This window comes from Lupinus angustifolius, unplaced genomic scaffold, assembly GCF_001865875.1.
Source record: "Lupinus angustifolius cultivar Tanjil unplaced genomic scaffold, LupAngTanjil_v1.0 Scaffold_32_82, whole genome shotgun sequence".
NCBI classification, from domain to species: Eukaryota; Viridiplantae; Streptophyta; class Magnoliopsida; order Fabales; family Fabaceae; genus Lupinus; species Lupinus angustifolius.
In genome coordinates, this window is record NW_017720727.1 from 98,822 (window position 1) to 118,523 (window position 19,702).

At 31.2% G+C, this 19,702-nt stretch overlaps 3 protein-coding genes across 4 annotated transcripts; 2 read left to right on the forward strand and 1 right to left on the reverse strand.

Moving 5' to 3' along the window:
• The first annotated feature begins 3,943 nt into the window (after positions 1–3,943).
• On the forward strand, positions 3,944–6,342 carry LOC109338650 (geraniol 8-hydroxylase-like). The gene is made up of 2 exons (XM_019575929.1): positions 3,944–4,876; positions 5,298–6,342. The coding sequence occupies exons 1-2, from the start codon at positions 3,989–3,991 to the stop codon at positions 5,901–5,903; spliced, it is 1,494 nt and encodes a 497-aa protein (XP_019431474.1). The 5' UTR covers positions 3,944–3,988; the 3' UTR covers positions 5,904–6,342.
• An 875-nt stretch (positions 6,343–7,217) lies between these two features.
• Positions 7,218–12,353, reverse strand: LOC109338643 (ribosomal RNA processing protein 36 homolog). Of its 2 annotated transcripts, none has more exons than XM_019575918.1 (9): positions 12,023–12,353; positions 11,265–11,398; positions 10,989–11,055; positions 9,746–9,798; positions 8,490–8,544; positions 8,332–8,406; positions 8,135–8,252; positions 7,575–7,621; positions 7,218–7,471 (listed from the first exon to the last, which is right to left on the reverse strand). In XM_019575918.1, exons 1-9 carry the CDS (start codon positions 12,119–12,121, stop codon positions 7,367–7,369), a joined length of 753 nt encoding a protein of 250 aa, XP_019431463.1. In that variant the 5' UTR covers positions 12,122–12,353; the 3' UTR covers positions 7,218–7,366. The 2 variants fall into 2 exon arrangements, with proteins under 2 accessions (XP_019431463.1, XP_019431462.1); XM_019575917.1 differs by having other exon boundaries at positions 11,265–11,401; positions 12,023–12,308.
• A 4,076-nt stretch (positions 12,354–16,429) lies between these two features.
• LOC109338642 (geraniol 8-hydroxylase-like) lies at positions 16,430–18,828 on the forward strand. Its single transcript, XM_019575916.1, has 2 exons — positions 16,430–17,362; positions 17,784–18,828. Exons 1-2 carry the CDS (start codon positions 16,475–16,477, stop codon positions 18,387–18,389), a joined length of 1,494 nt encoding a protein of 497 aa, XP_019431461.1. The 5' UTR covers positions 16,430–16,474; the 3' UTR covers positions 18,390–18,828.
• Positions 18,829–19,702: the final 874 nt, after the last annotated feature.

A 19,702-nucleotide genomic window follows, 5' to 3' on the forward strand; every position in this document is an offset into this window, starting at 1 on the left:
ATAGTGAAGTTTCCCTTATACTCTTATAATAAACACCACTATTACCACCATAATATTATCACTACCACTATCGCATCAATATTATCATTATCTAGTCCAAATTAAATAATATACATGATAAAAGTTGATCATATTCTACCATATCTTACTTATATTTTGTTGTCAATTCTATTATGTCGTTATTCTATCTTGACCACCAAACAATGTTTGAAGATATTACTTAAAGTTTACAATGAGTTCCAATTCAAAGATCTTCGAACATAAAAAGAATATATAAAAAATCCAAACATCCCTTGCATGATCAACATAATTCTAAAAATGACATTTCTAATAAGTACATAAGGACGTTGTTAGAGCTCATTTGGTGGGCAGAAAAAAGAGACAAAATAAAATAGTTTGACATATCTCATTACAATTTCGTGAGTCGAGATAATGGACCATCTCGTTAGCAAATCCTAACATGTTTGTCTAGTGTATACTACTAAATACCATTGTCACCACCTTGACACTACCACATTAATATTGTAATTAGTTGGGGCACCAAATAGTAGACATGATCCTACTCTTGCCATGCTCTCTATCATATCTCATCCTTTACCTATCTTGTCCACTAAACGAGCTTTTAATGAATATAAAATAAGTAAATATTATTATAAAATCAAGTTTAATTGTTTTCAATATGATAAATTGATGATTTTTGGGACAAAATAACTTTTTTTATTTTCTTAAATAACACCTTAAGCACACTTGTTAAGATTCACTTTCTAAAAATGTAATAAACTTATAAAAGGGAATGTCATCTTCAACTCAAATCATGTTTTGAATATCTTAACTTCTCCTAGCAATATCCCAATTTGTTTTTTACTACACATATATTTATTTTTTATGGTCATTACATATTTTAATTTTTTAATGATATATCCACCTACATAATAAATTTAAAATTACATTTTAAAAAAATGATTTGTCTTTTATAAATTAATCCCTAATAAGTAAAATATGATTTTATCGGGCATATCACTTTTCATATTTAAAATTTTGTAAAATTTATATATTTTCCATTTATACTTTATAGTTTTTATATTGAATAAATGATTTGGAGGTAGTCATTTTCGTTTTACAATAAATGATATATATAATATAAACCAATGAAAGAATTTCATTATAAACATCAATCAAATCTCATGGTCATAAACTCTATTAATTAAGGCATTAAAGTATATGAAAGTATGAAACCATCATCATTAATTTTAATATTTTTAATATTTAATTTTTTATATATGTCAATATCACATTTTCAAAACTTGAAAGTCAGGATGTGTGATGTAAATTTGCTCAGACAGTCTCAAGAAATTTGGGAACACATTTAACTTGTGAATGACACTCTAGTTATACATCTTCATGGAATGTGCGATTATTGTTTCTTATAAATTATTTTATTTATTTCTAACCATTTTTTCTGAAATTTTCAGTTTTTATGTATGTGCAACCCAAGGCAAGGCATGATTTTTATGTTTTTTTAATATAGATGAGAATATCCATGTCTCTCTAATTTTGATGAAAGTGTGCATAGTGATGACAATAGGTTATGGTAGTAAATTACTCAACCCCACCTTGTTATGCCAAATTGAGACTTGGATCGCTTAGATACTTGTTGGGTCTGTTATCTATAAGTTATTAGGTATCTATTGGATTAAAAAGGTTGTAAACAACTTATACATTTGCATACATATTTCATATAATCATGTATGTTATTTTAGACAATCAAAAGAACAAAAAAAAATGATAATAATAATTACAGAATATAATTATAGTATAAGTATATGACTTTAAGTTGTCACTTAAATATAACTCTCTTTTGCTAAAACTATAATTTCAAATAAGTCAATAAATCATATCAAATTTATTAGATTCCTTAATCAATATAATATTACATATTTATATTACAGTTATGAATTAACAAATATAACATTAACGTTTAACAATATGATGACATCACAATTATAACAACAAAGTATATTTAGGGAATTGCAGGTATGTGGCACAGGTTTGGATCATTACCCAGACCCGAACCCATTTAACAACAAATTTCAATTTTTTTGGTTTCAACTGTACACAAAATTAAAATCACGGACCTAACCCATTCTAGATATTACTAATAGATATGAGTACTCATTGCCATTTAATTAAGCAAGATAAACAAGTAGAATAGTAAAATTCATAAATGTGAATAATAAATGATTCACTCAAAATTTTACATACACTAACTCCATACCCATCCAACTTTATTTTTAACATATATTTCTTTGACACATGCATACAAATCTAAGAAAGGAGATTGCATTTGTATAACTACTTTCTGACTCTTTTTTTATGGGTACATTATTTTCTGACTTTTTTTTAGTTTCTCACATGTATCCACGCACTGGAGGCAATTCTGTTTGAGCCGGGCACATCCACAGGTAAGTGGGGCTAACTCTCCCAACGGGCATTTTTTCTATCCACAAGACTCGAACCCGGATTCTTGCTTAAGGGGAATCAAGCATGTATCACTTGAACCAACGCTCTTGGGTTATTATTTTCTGACTTTGATTGCCTTCATTAATTAATTGTTATTATCTCATTGACTCGTGCTCTATTATTTTCTTATAATCATAGAGTTGTGAACCTTCAATTATTACAGTAAGACTATTTGGAAGCGGTGGCTATGGTATTTGTTATGTTCGCATTGCGATTATGAAAATGGATAGGTAAGGTTGAGTTGGGTGTTGGAAATGATGTTACAATCTTTAACATTTGTCTATTTATTTCGGATCAATCATATATTATTACACAATTAAAAATAATTTTTTTTAAAATAAAATAATATTTTTTATTTTTTATAAAAATGTGATTAATTTGAAACAAGAATAAAAATGGTGTTTAAAACAAGTGAATTTCATTATGTGAGTTGATGGCAAAAGGAAAGTAGTCTACGAATAAATTAGTGTCTTTGATTTTTAATTTTAATTTTTTTATTTCAGAAATCTGAATTGTTTTCAAAAGTTATAAATACTTTTGCTAAAAACATCTCTTCCATATCATGTATTTATGTCTTAAGAAAAACTTGAGTTAAATCTTAAATAAAATTTTAAGCTAAAATTATTAATTTTCTACTTTATATTATAATTGTATGATAGAAGTATATGTTTTATATAATGATATATATTTATATTAAAAATTTATAGAGAAAATTTGACAAATGTTACATACTGAATAAAAAAGTTACGCATTTGATACATTTCTATAATAAGGATGAATCATTTAAAAATTAAAAAATCAAGAATAATATTGGAAACTTAATTCAAGGATAACATTTGTAACTTAATTCAATAAAATCAAATAAACTATATTAAAAATATTTATACAATTAACTGTAATCATATAACTAAATTTTCAAATAATGAGTGATTAAAATAATGGAAGTAAATTATATTGAGTAAAATATTCATGTAAGAGCTTAAAATTTTAGAGAGTCTTAAAGATAATTGATGCGACAATATATTTCTTTCACTCCAAAAAATAGTGAGATAAATAGAAGTAGTTAAACACTCCATCACAGAGCTTATAGTATCTATAACTATATATAAGCAAGGGTATTTACATTTAGTAAAGGATTCAAGACTGGGGATCTAGGAGTGTAAGTTGTATTGAGTGGTCCAAAATATATCAGAATATTACAAATGACATAAAAATAATTTTATATAACTAAAGTTGTAAAAAATATCAACTTTAAGTGTAACATGTTCTCAATAATTTGATTATTTATACTTCTTATTAATCAATTATAATTTGACTTGAAATTTGTAAATTTGTGATTGATTCATAAGAAATACCAATAAATAATTAGAAGTGTGAATAATCTAAGGTGGTTGTCCAAACAAAACTTTCCTATATATACCCAAAAGAGTTTAGCTAGAGAAGTAAAGATTTGAAAGCAGCATCAACAATGGATTATCTAACACTTTTTCTACTCATTTCCTTTGTTTGGACAAGCATTTATGTCCTATTCTCCAAATTAGGAATCAAAACATCCAAATATGCCCCAGGTCCATACCCTTTACCTATCATAGGTAACATCTTTGAACTTGGAAAACTCCCACACCAAACACTTTCTAAGCTCTCTCAAACTTATGGACCTATAATGACCTTAAAGTTTGGTAGTGTTACTGCTATAGTTATTTCCTCTCCACAAGTAGCCAAAGAAGCACTTCAAAAAAATGACCAAGTTTTCTCTTTTAGGCCAACCCCAGATACCCTTAGGGCACATGACCATCATATATACTCAGTGGCATGGATGCAGCCTTCAGCTGATTGGAGGGCCCTTAGGAAAGCTTGCGCAATCAAAGTGTTCTCATCTCGAATGCTCGATTCGACGCAATTTTTACGACAAAAGAAGGTGCAAGAGTTGATGGATTATGTTAAGGAAAGTTGCAAGAAAGGTGAGGCTTTGGATATTGGCAAGGCAACTTTTAAGACTGTGCTTAATTCTATATCAAACACTTTGTTCTCTATGGACTTGGCTCATTATACTTCTGATAAGTTTCAAGAGTTCAAGGACATTATTTGTGGGATCACTGAAGAAGCTGGAAAGCCTAACTATGTGGATTATTTTCCAATCCTTAGTTTTCTTGATCCACAAGGTGCCCATGGAAGAATGAAGGGTTATTTTGGAAAGTTGATTAAATTTTTTGATGATCTTATAGAAGAAAGGCTACAATTAAGAGCTACACAAAAGGAATCCAAGGCTTGCAAAGATGTTCTAGATTCTGTGCTAGAACTCATGCTGGAAGACAATTCTCAAATTACTAGGCTCCATGTTTCGCATTTGTTTGTGGTAAGTAAAGAATTCTATATATGCATTATCAGCTTATGATTAATATGGATTATATACTGAAATTATAAAAAACTCTTATATTCATAGAGCATAAATATTAAATTCTATCTAATTTAAAAGACATGTAGACTAATCAAACCAACACAACACATGTTATTCAAACGTTAAATTTCACATTATATACTAGTAAAAAGAGTTTATAAGTGAGAAAAACTGCTAAAACCATTGTCTTAAAGTTTTGGTTTAAGACGTGATATCTCATTTATAACTCTTCAATTTTCTTATGCTCTGGTAGCAAACTAACAATTAAACTCTCCAGTGGTTAGAGCCACCCCATCAAATCTTGGTCGGATCCAACAGATCAACTGCAAAAATCCATTAGGTGAATGGTTTTATTTTACTAATTGATTATATATGTCAGGATTTATTCGTGGCTGGAATAGATACCACATCAATCACAATAGAATGGGCAATGGCAGAGTTGCTACGTAATCCAGAAAAGCTAAAAAAAGTTAGAAAAGAACTTCAACAAGTTACAAGCAAAGGTGAACAACTTGAAGAAACACACATATCAAAGCTTCCTTTCTTAGAAGCAGTGATTAAAGAAACTTTTCGTTTGCATCCACCAGCAGCATTCTTAGTGCCACGCATGTCAGGAGATAATGTTGAACTATGTGGTTACATGGTACCTAAAAATGCACAAATTATGATTAATGCATGGGCCATGGGAAGAGATTCAAGTGTTTGGGCCAACCCAAATGAATTTATCCCTGAAAGATTCTTGAATAATGAGATTGATTTTAAAGGTCAATATTTTGAGCTTATTCCTTTTGGTGCTGGAAGAAGGATTTGTCCTGGTTTACCATTGGCTTCTAAGACTGTGCACACTGTCTTGGCCTCACTTTTATGTGGCTATGATTGGAAGCTTGTTGATGGAGGAGAGGGAGAGAATATGGATATGTCTGAGGAATATGGGCTTACCTTACATAAGGCACAACCTCTCCTAGTTATTCCTATCAAAGCATAATGAATACATATTTATATCTTCTATCTAAAAAAATGGGTATCACTCTATATACTATTTCATTTTTATCAGTCAGAAAGTATAAAGTTAACCTGCGTTGTATTTTGTTTATGTTTTACTTTTTTGACTGGTTAAAAATGCATGGTATATGGAGTGATACACATTTTAGAAGAATGGATGTGGCTATATGAAGCTATCCTTCATAAAACCCTTATTCTGCATGCAAGGAATTAGATATTGTATGTTTTATTTTAAGTATTTCCCAAATAAGTTAGAGAAGTTTAACTTTAAACTTGTAAGTTGGTTTCAAAAAATAAAGTATGTGAGGGTACTTTTGTGTGTTTAATAATTTTCACTTATGTGTTTAATTTTGTTATCCCAATTGAAAGGCAGAAAAAATTGCAAATGGTGGTAGAGGTAATCTGAGCAAGCTCTTCATATACTACCTTTTGAGGGAATTTTTTATTCATAAGCAGACATTGGGAATATTTTTTAATTATAAGAAAAGTTGAAGCTAATACCAAACTAAAATTAGCAATTCCTCCTTGCCTTTAGCATCAATTTGACAAAACTAAGGAGCAAAGGGTGAGATTTTTTTATATATTATTTTTTTATTTTTAAGCAAAGAGAAAATATTTCTATATAATTAATGACTTTATTGATAAAGAACTAATCTTTTTCGGTATATATAACTGTCAGTAATCGAACCGTTAACCTTTTAACCTACATGAGAATATAGAAGAACCTTATATCACTAAACTAAAAAGAGAGAGCCTTGTTTAGGGACTTGGATCCTCTCAAATAATTTTTTCTAGTACGTGTGATTATTTAGATAAGTTAAAATGTTCAAACCCAAAAAAGGTTAAAGCCAAAATAAATGACACCCTTGGATGTATCTAAATGTTAATAAAAGTACAAAACATATTTTTCACAAACTGACTTAGCAAATGAATAAGGAGCCAACTAGACAAGTCCACCTTGCCCATAGAAAAGTCTCAGCATAAGAGCATAGTGGGATGGGAGAGCAATAGGAGATTATTGCATAAATTTCTTAAGAAGTAGAGTATTTGTCTATGAAATTTTTTTGGATACTTAAATATATTATTATAAAAAGCCGTACATTGCGTGGTATTGAAATGGATGAGAAAAAACAATACTATATATTTCACTCAAGTTCTTTCTTATAACTTGTACCAATTGAAAACATCATATAAGCCTTCGATAAGGCCCAAGAGTGTGTTATAGTTGCTATAATCCTAATCACTTAAGATTTTAGCAAATCTTTCAAAATAGACACTACTAAGTACTCGCAAGAGATACCTAGGCATCAACAAGGACTATCATTTTGGATATTCAAAAAGGGAATATATGGTAGACAAAAGATACATAAACCACTTTCTTCTGTTCTTTTTTGGTCCTATCTACCAGTACTATTAGCATAGTAAAGAACCTTAAATATAACAACCTTATTCCATGCTGTCACCAGATCTACGATATGGCATGTATCTATGGTCCTTTGCAGCATTCCTCCTCCTCCTTTTCTCAACAAATGATTCAAGTTTGCCGGACGACTGAAAATGGTGTTAAGATAGAGTTAGTAGAAAACACTCATTAAATGACATGGTAACAAATGGGGATGGTGGCAAACACATAGAAATGTTCCGAGATGCATACCTTGAGATGATTATATTTTTCAACAAGCCTTTGCTTCCGGATTTCAGCTGCAAAGAACATAAAACAGAAAAACCGAGTCAGCATCTACACCAATGTTTCATTTGATTCCTATTTGTCTAGTATGAAGTTTATTTGTGCTTAGCACCACTTAACACTCATTTAGATTCATATGATCACCCCGTGTACCTAATTGAGAAGCGAAAACAAATAGATTGCTTTCAAATAAAGCTACATAGATATGGCTTCATATCCCACTGTGTTCCACTAACAGACTAATAGCATCATCACTAACAAACATATTGCCAATAATACCACCATCCATCAATGTGCTAAAAGAAGTTAACAGGAATTCTAAGTACTCCCAAAAACTGGAACTGTTCAACAGTCACAAGAGTATATCTAATCAAGCAGCATTGACTTCTCGTGTTCATATTTGGGGTTAAGGAGGCCCTTAAATTCTCTTGCAAGGCAAACAAAAATTAGCAAAAGCAGGAATTCCATTTCCAATATACGGAGAGAGAAGGGAAAGGATATGGGAGGAGGGAAGGGAGGAGCATTACATTTTTTAATATAAAAAGGACGTTTTCCCTGCTTTGCTGCTTCTCTCTCTTTCTTCTTGTGATTAGCCAATATCTTGGCATCAATATGCTTTGCTGAACCAGATTTCAACTGCTTATCCTAAAAAATATGTAAATATGATCAACATGTGTGACACTTCTGGAGGTATAAGACAAACTTCTAAAAGGCAAGTACTTACAATCCACGATAAACGTTCTTCTATTTCATGGATGCGCTCTGGATCTTTATATTTTCTCAAATCCTTCTTCAGAGCCTGTTACACATGAAAGATACCATCAACGGAATGTAAAAGAATAAGCTATAGACAAACTCTACCATTAGAATCTGTAATGCTACCTCTTTTTCAGCAGGAAGATCATTTTCAAATAAAAAGTTGTATCTCTTCCTAAACCTGCAAGGCCAAGTATATGTATTACTAGTGCTACATAGTTCCCATCATAGGAAATAGGGGAGCATTCAAGATTTCGTTAAAACACTTTCTTAAAATAAAATAGCAACACACAAATAACTTGCATTAAATTGTTCAAACAAATAATCCGGCAATAGTTGCAAAAAAAAGTATTAGAAAGCAAATGCTACCCCTACTAAAAGGAAAACAGACAGGCTATCATCCAAAAAGAAGATACTAGATGATACTCACAAAGAAACATGCTTAATTAATAATGTCCCCACAAATATATCCATTTACCAACACCCCAACTTGGACAATTTTGAAGAACATGCTTCAACGTCACTGTTGAATCTAATATAGGATAGCCTACATTAGACCATAGATTGATGATTCATGAAAACTTTTATAAATCAAATGCAGTTTTTTATCATGCACTAGAAATACATATCAGTATAATGATTCTATAACATTATTCATAGCAGAGACAATAAATTGACACAAGGCCATTATTTTTTTAGAGTAAATACCCATTTTAGTCCCTGATATTTTTCGACCTTACCAGTTTAGTCCTTCAAAAAAGAAAAGACCTGAAATGGTCCCCAAAAATTTCAAATGTAGGTCAAATTAGTAATTTTTAGCATGTTTTACAATACTTGGTAGGGACTAATTTGACCCCAAAAAGGACAAATTTGACCCACATTTGAAATTTTTGGGGACCATTTTAGGTGTTTTCTTTTTTGAAGGACTAAACTGGTAAGGTCGAAAAATATAAAGGACTAAAATGGGTATTTACTCTATTTTTTATAGAAAAATAATGTGGGGAAAAAATATTATACACTACAAATACATTTTCAAGGATAGTTGTCAAATTTGAGTGGGAGGACTTAAATTTTATCACAATACACAAGACCATCATGTGAACTTTTCTAATGACTGCTTTAACTATTCTCACAATATTGACTTCTTTACATGATGGTAGCTAGCTTTTATTCAAATAATGATCATAATGGAATGATACTAGGCTGGACACGCACTCAAATCTGAAAGGCAGACAGAACCAACACAGCTTCACACTATTATTGACTTTCTTGAACTGTGTCATTAAAATTATAATTGCAGCTAAAATCATGACATTTCTAAGAAAAGTTCTTGAGAACAAAAAACAAAAACAGAGGAAGGACATATCAAGAGGTGAACTTACCCATCGGTATCAAGTGTACCACAAAGAGATTCAAATCGCGGATCACGTACAACCTGAACATTATGGAAATAGTAATTCAGTAAAAGTATCCAGCTATAAAATATGGGAAGACCATATCCATATTCCAATACAACATAACTTCCATATCATATACTGCACAACCCCTATAGTTTGAAATTTTGTTAGTATCAAGGTAGTCAATTGTGGATAGCAGAGCATAGCGGCCGAACCCAAAAACACTATAGCGGGTAATGGGACAGCTGCTACAACTAAGAAAAATACATATGTACTTTATAGTCTATAGATATAAATACTGAAATAGATCATATCATAGACACATTCCTAATTAATAGTCAAGATAATAGTATTACATATTCTAGAATTGATCGGTTGGAGGCCATAATAGAGTTGTATCTCACAAAATTGAACCACACAAAGATGGTGTCAAAATTAGGTTCAATCAGTTTGATAAGAGAATCAACAAAGAGATGATGGGGGTAAACAGTTAGGCGCAAAAGAAAATTCTGCTTAGAAAAGACGGAGTATGTTGATGAAGATGTAAGCCGCCAAACATGTATACTGGAATTAGGAGAAATAAGAAGAAAGAGAAGGAAAAAGAAATGTAGAATAGAGTAAAAATCATATGACCTACGAAAATCAATGTGTTAAGTAGAAGGTGAAGGTTAAATTACCTAAAACCTAGGGAGGAAACCGACCTCCTATTAAAAAAAGAGGGCGAAAAAGACTTTTCCTCTCTGAAGTTAGGGTTCCAGTCGCAATAAAAACACATAGCGGGTTATGACCTGCTATTTGATCAGCGATTCTACCACTATTTGATCTGCTATAGACGCTACGGCCATCTATACCGATATCCACTGTGGCATAGCGGGAAATAGCAAAACCCTCCACTATAGCGTGCTATTGACTACCTAGGTTAGTATTTACAGAAAAGGACATTGCTATAATATACTTGCAGTAAACCAGCTCAAGTCCTAAATTTACACATGTGATAATGAAACCAGAGGCTTAACCATGGGTGAGGATGAGTGTGCACATATGAAACACACAAGTAACAGACTGTAATTGGCTATTACAGGGTACATCTGAAATATTAGAATACTTTGCAAGGAAAAGGCCCCTCTTTACTTGTTAGATTTTGAAAGATTAAACATTTGATGTGTCAAGGAAAAACATAAATATAAGCAGATAAATCAAACCGAATACTATCAAAAACAAAACTTACCTTCTTAGGAGCTTGTATGACCTCTCTAAAGGCAGCTACTGGCTTCTTGCTACTAGCCTCCATTGGCCTACGAAAACATAAAAATCAGTTATTTTGATATATTTCTTGGATACAAGAAAAACACTCTTTTGGCTTCCCACAGTATCTCCACACCCAAAGGGTGTAAAAGATTAATCACTCCAAGCAAGGAGGAATTGCGGTTTTGGTGGTCTACAAAACCAGAGGAATTGCCACAACATTTCCAGCATTGTTTAGCATTTCATTACAAATACATACCTGTTCTTGTTGGCCCTTTTCAAGTTTTGGTCTTCTCTGGGTTTCTGAAAAAATGCATGTGCACCATTTGAGCGAGCTTTCTGCAACTCCTCAAAGGTTACATCAGCCAGCTCCTTCCCTATCTCCTCCTCCTCCTCCTATCATAATTGAAATCTGTGACATATAGACTTTGTTTCCACAAATTTAAAAAAAAATGTCCAGTAAAGGAGGCTCTCATTCAACGAGGCCAGGGAGGGTAGATACTGCAAGTCTGTGATCTCTTGGTCATTAAGGTGGCTTTGCGAGTTGGGTTTTAGACATGAGATGGAAAGGTAAGATTTAAAGTTATGAGTTGTGAGATACACTTATGAGATGACACTCTGAAACCTTCAATTTCCCTTCATTCCCTCCATTACTCAACTTACAAACAAAACTTGAGGCTCCTTTGTTTGGGACTTGGTTTGAAGTCATGAAATACAATTATAATGACTCTCAAACCTTTTCTTACCATTACTTCCCCTCTGAAGCTAACTCGCAATTAGACTCGAAAGTCAGTTTGCGAGTTGATTATTTGGAGGAGAGAGAAAGTAAATGAAAGACGTGAGATGTCATAAATGTACTTTATTGCTATCAAGTCTTACTTTAATACAGTTCTCTCCAAAAAATCAACTCACAAACAGCGTAAAAGACACCAACCTTAGGGTTATACCGAGCCTCCGCGCCCACTACAAATTTAAATGAAAATTTAATAAATAAAAACAAAACTATAATTTACTCACATCTTCTGAGGAACTAGAAGAAGAAGAATCGTCAATCTCACTATCCTCGTACTGGGTTTCGCTGGAACCTTCGATTCCGCTGTTGAAGTATTTCTTCATTTTGAAAAACTTCGATTGCACAAGTTACTGAACGAAGTATTGATGAAAATTGGAGATAATTTGTGTGAATTGTGAGAAGAATTGATATGGAATTGCAACTGTGCAAAACCCAAACACAATGGACTTAATCGCCGTTATTATGTATTTACTGCGATTGAAGTGTTTTCCGGGTTGACCCGGTTTTCACCAGTTTCAATGGTAGATGGTTCGACCCGAATGTTAACCCTAACAGGTTTTACCCGAACACTTATATAACCAATAATAACACCTCCTAATCTAGGTATTTATAAAATACCTTTTTTTTCGTATTTATTATAAAATCTTTAAAACTCACCAAATACAAATGTCGATTCCGAATAGTGATCATTTATTGGGATGAACAATCACACATCTAAAAAAAATAATTCTTTATTTATAGGGTGAGAAGATACTTTTGGTAATACAAAAAAAAAGAAATTTCATATATCTTCTTTTACACTTATGATGATTAATGGGTTAACTTGAGAAGTATGCTTGAAAATAAACTAAACTGAGTTGAACTAGAGTTCAGTTTGATAAGGATTTGTTTAGCTCAAAACTCGACTTGATTTCAATACGAGTTATTTTTTAGTTCGAGTTTGGCTCAACCATAGTTCATAAACTATTCAGCTCAACTCGAATTGGTTCATTTAGACAATTCAAATAATTAATCCATTCAAAAAAACTTCACAAAGTTATATACATAAATATAGTATTATTTTTTATATATAACAACAATAAAAATAAAAATAATGCATAGGTGGTAGTATAGTAACAATAAATATAAAAAATAGTTTATATAATATCGAGTCAACGTATGAATTAAATGAGTCGAACTATATACAACTTAAGTTCGACTCATTTATTTAACGAGCTCAAATTCAACTCATTTGTTTTATAAACCAAGTTTGTTGAATTTCAAACGAATATTAGATTTATTCGATTTATTTTCAGCCTTTTTTTTCTATATTTCAACTCTACAAAAACTAGCTACTACAATAGGCTTTTAAACCTACAAAAAAAGTAACAAGAGCGTATAAAAGCAAGTAAAATGAATACAAAATACTTATATAGAGGAGTACATATAGAGTGAAACAAATACTTATATGAGTTATACTTATATTCCATGCGAAAAAGGCACAAGATTTTTTTGGGGTAGAAACATAGACACAAGATAAATTTGGTATATAGTGGAGCAACTCTGCCAATTATAAATAGTAATAAAGAGCTTCCATTACGTTAATGAATTTGGAACTCAGAGACTAACTTTTTCAACAGATATTTCATAAGACTTGAACCCGAGACTAAGGATGATGTTGTAGCGGAAGACGCATGGAGAAATTTAAATAGAGAAAATGACACCGAGAAATTAACGTGGTTCAGCAATTTGCCTACGTCCACGGTTGAAGAGCAACAATGATATTATCACCATGATAAAAGAGAATTACAAGTTCACTCAAGTGTTTCACTCACTTCCCAAAACCCAAGTACACCCAATATCACTCTCTCTCAAGTATATCTTAAACACTAAAATATTCCTTACAATATTAGAACAAGAGAAGAAGAGAGAATATGCACTAAGGCTAGAATATTGGTGTGTCTTACAATGGCTTGGAGCATTCCTATTTATAGCCAAAGCCTTGAGGATTGTATGGCCAAAAACAAAGATGCTTCACCATTGCTCAGACAGTCTCAAGAAATTTGGGAACACATTTAACTTGTGAATGACACTCTAGTTATACATCTTCATGGAATGTGCGATTATTGTTTCTTATAAATTATTTTATTTATTTCTAACCATTTTTTCTGAAATTTTCAGTTTTTATGTATGTGCAACCCAAGGCAAGGCATGATTTTTATGTTTTTTTAATATAGATGAGAATATCCATGTCTCTCTAATTTTGATGAAAGTGTGCATAGTGATGACAATAGGTTATGGTAGTAAATTACTCAACCCCACCTTGTTATGCCAAATTGAGACTTGGATCGCTTAGATACTTGTTGGGTCTGTTATCTATAAGTTATTAGGTATCTATTGGATTAAAAAGGTTGTAAACAACTTATACATTTGCATACATATTTCATATAATCATGTATGTTATTTTAGACAATCAAAAGAACAAAAAAAAATGATAATAATAATTACAGAATATAATTATAGTATAAGTATATGACTTTAAGTTGTCACTTAAATATAACTCTCTTTTGCTAAAACTATAATTTCAAATAAGTCAATAAATCATATCAAATTTATTAGATTCCTTAATCAATATAATATTACATATTTATATTACAGTTATGAATTAACAAATATAACATTAACGTTTAACAATATGATGACATCACAATTATAACAACAAAGTATATTTAGGGAATTGCAGGTATGTGGCACAGGTTTGGATCATTACCCAGACCCGAACCCATTTAACAACAAATTTCAATTTTTTTGGTTTCAACTGTACACAAAATTAAAATCACGGACCTAACCCATTCTAGATATTACTAATAGATATGAGTACTCATTGCCATTTAATTAAGCAAGATAAACAAGTAGAATAGTAAAATTCATAAATGTGAATAATAAATGATTCACTCAAAATTTTACATACACTAACTCCATACCCATCCAACTTTATTTTTAACATATATTTCTTTGACACATGCATACAAATCTAAGAAAGGAGATTGCATTTGTATAACTACTTTCTGACTCTTTTTTTATGGGTACATTATTTTCTGACTTTTTTTTAGTTTCTCACATGTATCCACGCACTGGAGGCAATTCTGTTTGAGCCGGGCACATCCACAGGTAAGTGGGGCTAACTCTCCCAACGGGCATTTTTTCTATCCACAAGACTCGAACCCGGATTCTTGCTTAAGGGGAATCAAGCATGTATCACTTGAACCAACGCTCTTGGGTTATTATTTTCTGACTTTGATTGCCTTCATTAATTAATTGTTATTATCTCATTGACTCGTGCTCTATTATTTTCTTATAATCATAGAGTTGTGAACCTTCAATTATTACAGTAAGACTATTTGGAAGCGGTGGCTATGGTATTTGTTATGTTCGCATTGCGATTATGAAAATGGATAGGTAAGGTTGAGTTGGGTGTTGGAAATGATGTTACAATCTTTAACATTTGTCTATTTATTTCGGATCAATCATATATTATTACACAATTAAAAATAATTTTTTTTAAAATAAAATAATATTTTTTATTTTTTATAAAAATGTGATTAATTTGAAACAAGAATAAAAATGGTGTTTAAAACAAGTGAATTTCATTATGTGAGTTGATGGCAAAAGGAAAGTAGTCTACGAATAAATTAGTGTCTTTGATTTTTAATTTTAATTTTTTTATTTCAGAAATCTGAATTGTTTTCAAAAGTTATAAATACTTTTGCTAAAAACATCTCTTCCATATCATGTATTTATGTCTTAAGAAAAACTTGAGTTAAATCTTAAATAAAATTTTAAGCTAAAATTATTAATTTTCTACTTTATATTATAATTGTATGATAGAAGTATATGTTTTATATAATGATATATATTTATATTAAAAATTTATAGAGAAAATTTGACAAATGTTACATACTGAATAAAAAAGTTACGCATTTGATACATTTCTATAATAAGGATGAATCATTTAAAAATTAAAAAATCAAGAATAATATTGGAAACTTAATTCAAGGATAACATTTGTAACTTAATTCAATAAAATCAAATAAACTATATTAAAAATATTTATACAATTAACTGTAATCATATAACTAAATTTTCAAATAATGAGTGATTAAAATAATGGAAGTAAATTATATTGAGTAAAATATTCATGTAAGAGCTTAAAATTTTAGAGAGTCTTAAAGATAATTGATGCGACAATATATTTCTTTCACTCCAAAAAATAGTGAGATAAATAGAAGTAGTTAAACACTCCATCACAGAGCTTATAGTATCTATAACTATATATAAGCAAGGGTATTTACATTTAGTAAAGGATTCAAGACTGGGGATCTAGGAGTGTAAGTTGTATTGAGTGGTCCAAAATATATCAGAATATTACAAATGACATAAAAATAATTTTATATAACTAAAGTTGTAAAAAATATCAACTTTAAGTGTAACATGTTCTCAATAATTTGATTATTTATACTTCTTATTAATCAATTATAATTTGACTTGAAATTTGTAAATTTGTGATTGATTCATAAGAAATACCAATAAATAATTAGAAGTGTGAATAATCTAAGGTGGTTGTCCAAACAAAACTTTCCTATATATACCCAAAAGAGTTTAGCTAGAGAAGTAAAGATTTGAAAGCAGCATCAACAATGGATTATCTAACACTTTTTCTACTCATTTCCTTTGTTTGGACAAGCATTTATGTCCTATTCTCCAAATTAGGAATCAAAACATCCAAATATGCCCCAGGTCCATACCCTTTACCTATCATAGGTAACATCTTTGAACTTGGAAAACTCCCACACCAAACACTTTCTAAGCTCTCTCAAACTTATGGACCTATAATGACCTTAAAGTTTGGTAGTGTTACTGCTATAGTTATTTCCTCTCCACAAGTAGCCAAAGAAGCACTTCAAAAAAATGACCAAGTTTTCTCTTTTAGGCCAACCCCAGATACCCTTAGGGCACATGACCATCATATATACTCAGTGGCATGGATGCAGCCTTCAGCTGATTGGAGGGCCCTTAGGAAAGCTTGCGCAATCAAAGTGTTCTCATCTCGAATGCTCGATTCGACGCAATTTTTACGACAAAAGAAGGTGCAAGAGTTGATGGATTATGTTAAGGAAAGTTGCAAGAAAGGTGAGGCTTTGGATATTGGCAAGGCAACTTTTAAGACTGTGCTTAATTCTATATCAAACACTTTGTTCTCTATGGACTTGGCTCATTATACTTCTGATAAGTTTCAAGAGTTCAAGGACATTATTTGTGGGATCACTGAAGAAGCTGGAAAGCCTAACTATGTGGATTATTTTCCAATCCTTAGTTTTCTTGATCCACAAGGTGCCCATGGAAGAATGAAGGGTTATTTTGGAAAGTTGATTAAATTTTTTGATGATCTTATAGAAGAAAGGCTACAATTAAGAGCTACACAAAAGGAATCCAAGGCTTGCAAAGATGTTCTAGATTCTGTGCTAGAACTCATGCTGGAAGACAATTCTCAAATTACTAGGCTCCATGTTTCGCATTTGTTTGTGGTAAGTAAAGAATTCTATATATGCATTATCAGCTTATGATTAATATGGATTATATACTGAAATTATAAAAAACTCTTATATTCATAGAGCATAAATATTAAATTCTATCTAATTTAAAAGACATGTAGACTAATCAAACCAACACAACACATGTTATTCAAACGTTAAATTTCACATTATATACTAGTAAAAAGAGTTTATAAGTGAGAAAAACTGCTAAAACCATTGTCTTAAAGTTTTGGTTTAAGACGTGATATCTCATTTATAACTCTTCAATTTTCTTATGCTCTGGTAGCAAACTAACAATTAAACTCTCCAGTGGTTAGAGCCACCCCATCAAATCTTGGTCGGATCCAACAGATCAACTGCAAAAATCCATTAGGTGAATGGTTTTATTTTACTAATTGATTATATATGTCAGGATTTATTCGTGGCTGGAATAGATACCACATCAATCACAATAGAATGGGCAATGGCAGAGTTGCTACGTAATCCAGAAAAGCTAAAAAAAGTTAGAAAAGAACTTCAACAAGTTACAAGCAAAGGTGAACAACTTGAAGAAACACACATATCAAAGCTTCCTTTCTTAGAAGCAGTGATTAAAGAAACTTTTCGTTTGCATCCACCAGCAGCATTCTTAGTGCCACGCATGTCAGGAGATAATGTTGAACTATGTGGTTACATGGTACCTAAAAATGCACAAATTATGATTAATGCATGGGCCATGGGAAGAGATTCAAGTGTTTGGGCCAACCCAAATGAATTTATCCCTGAAAGATTCTTGAATAATGAGATTGATTTTAAAGGTCAATATTTTGAGCTTATTCCTTTTGGTGCTGGAAGAAGGATTTGTCCTGGTTTACCATTGGCTTCTAAGACTGTGCACACTGTCTTGGCCTCACTTTTATGTGGCTATGATTGGAAGCTTGTTGATGGAGGAGAGGGAGAGAATATGGATATGTCTGAGGAATATGGGCTTACCTTACATAAGGCACAACCTCTCCTAGTTATTCCTATCAAAGCATAATGAATACATATTTATATCTTCTATCTAAAAAAATGGGTATCACTCTATATACTATTTCATTTTTATCAGTCAGAAAGTATAAAGTTAACCTGCGTTGTATTTTGTTTATGTTTTACTTTTTTGACTGGTTAAAAATGCATGGTATATGGAGTGATACACATTTTAGAAGAATGGATGTGGCTATATGAAGCTATCCTTCATAAAACCCTTATTCTGCATGCAAGGAATTAGATATTGTATGTTTTATTTTAAGTATTTCCCAAATAAGTTAGAGAAGTTTAACTTTAAACTTGTAAGTTGGTTTCAAAAAATAAAGTATGTGAGGGTACTTTTGTGTGTTTAATAATTTTCACTTATGTGTTTAATTTTGTTATCCCAATTGAAAGGCAGAAAAAATTGCAAATGGTGGTAGAGGTAATCTGAGCAAGCTCTTCATATACTACCTTTTGAGGGAATTTTTTATTCATAAGCAGACATTGGGAATATTTTTTAATTATAAGAAAAGTTGAAGCTAATACCAAACTAAAATTAGCAATTCCTCCTTGCCTTTAGCATCAATTTGACAAAACTAAGGAGCAAAGGGTGAGATTTTTTTATATATTATTTTTTTATTTTTAAGCAAAGAGAAAATATTTCTATATAATTAATGACTTTATTGATAAAGAACTAATCTTTTTCGGTATATATAACTGTCAGTAATCGAACCGTTAACCTTTTAACCTACATGAGAATATAGAAGAACCTTATATCACTAAACTAAAAAGAGAGAGCCTTGTTTAGGGACTTGGATCCTCTCAAATAATTTTTTCTAGTACGTGTGATTATTTAGATAAGTTAAAATGTTCAAACCCAAAAAAGGTTAAAGCCAAAATAAATGACACCCTTGGATGTATCTAAATGTTAATAAAAGTACAAAACATATTTTTCACAAACTGACTTAGCAAATGAATAAGGAGCCAACTAGACAAGTCCACCTTGCCCATAGAAAAGTCTCAGCATAAGAGCATAGTGGGATGGGAGAGCAATAGGAGATTATTGCATAAATTTCTTAAGAAGTAGAGTATTTGTCTATGAAATTTTTTTGGATACTTAAATATATTATTATAAAAAGCCGTACATTGCGTGGTATTGAAATGGATGAGAAAAAACAATACTATATATTTCACTCAAGTTCTTTCTTATAACTTGTACCAATTGAAAACATCATATAAGCCTTCGATAAGGCCCAAGAGTGTGTTATAGTTGCTATAATCCTAATCACTTAAGATTTTAGCAAATCTTTCAAAATAGACACTACTAAGTACTCGCAAGAG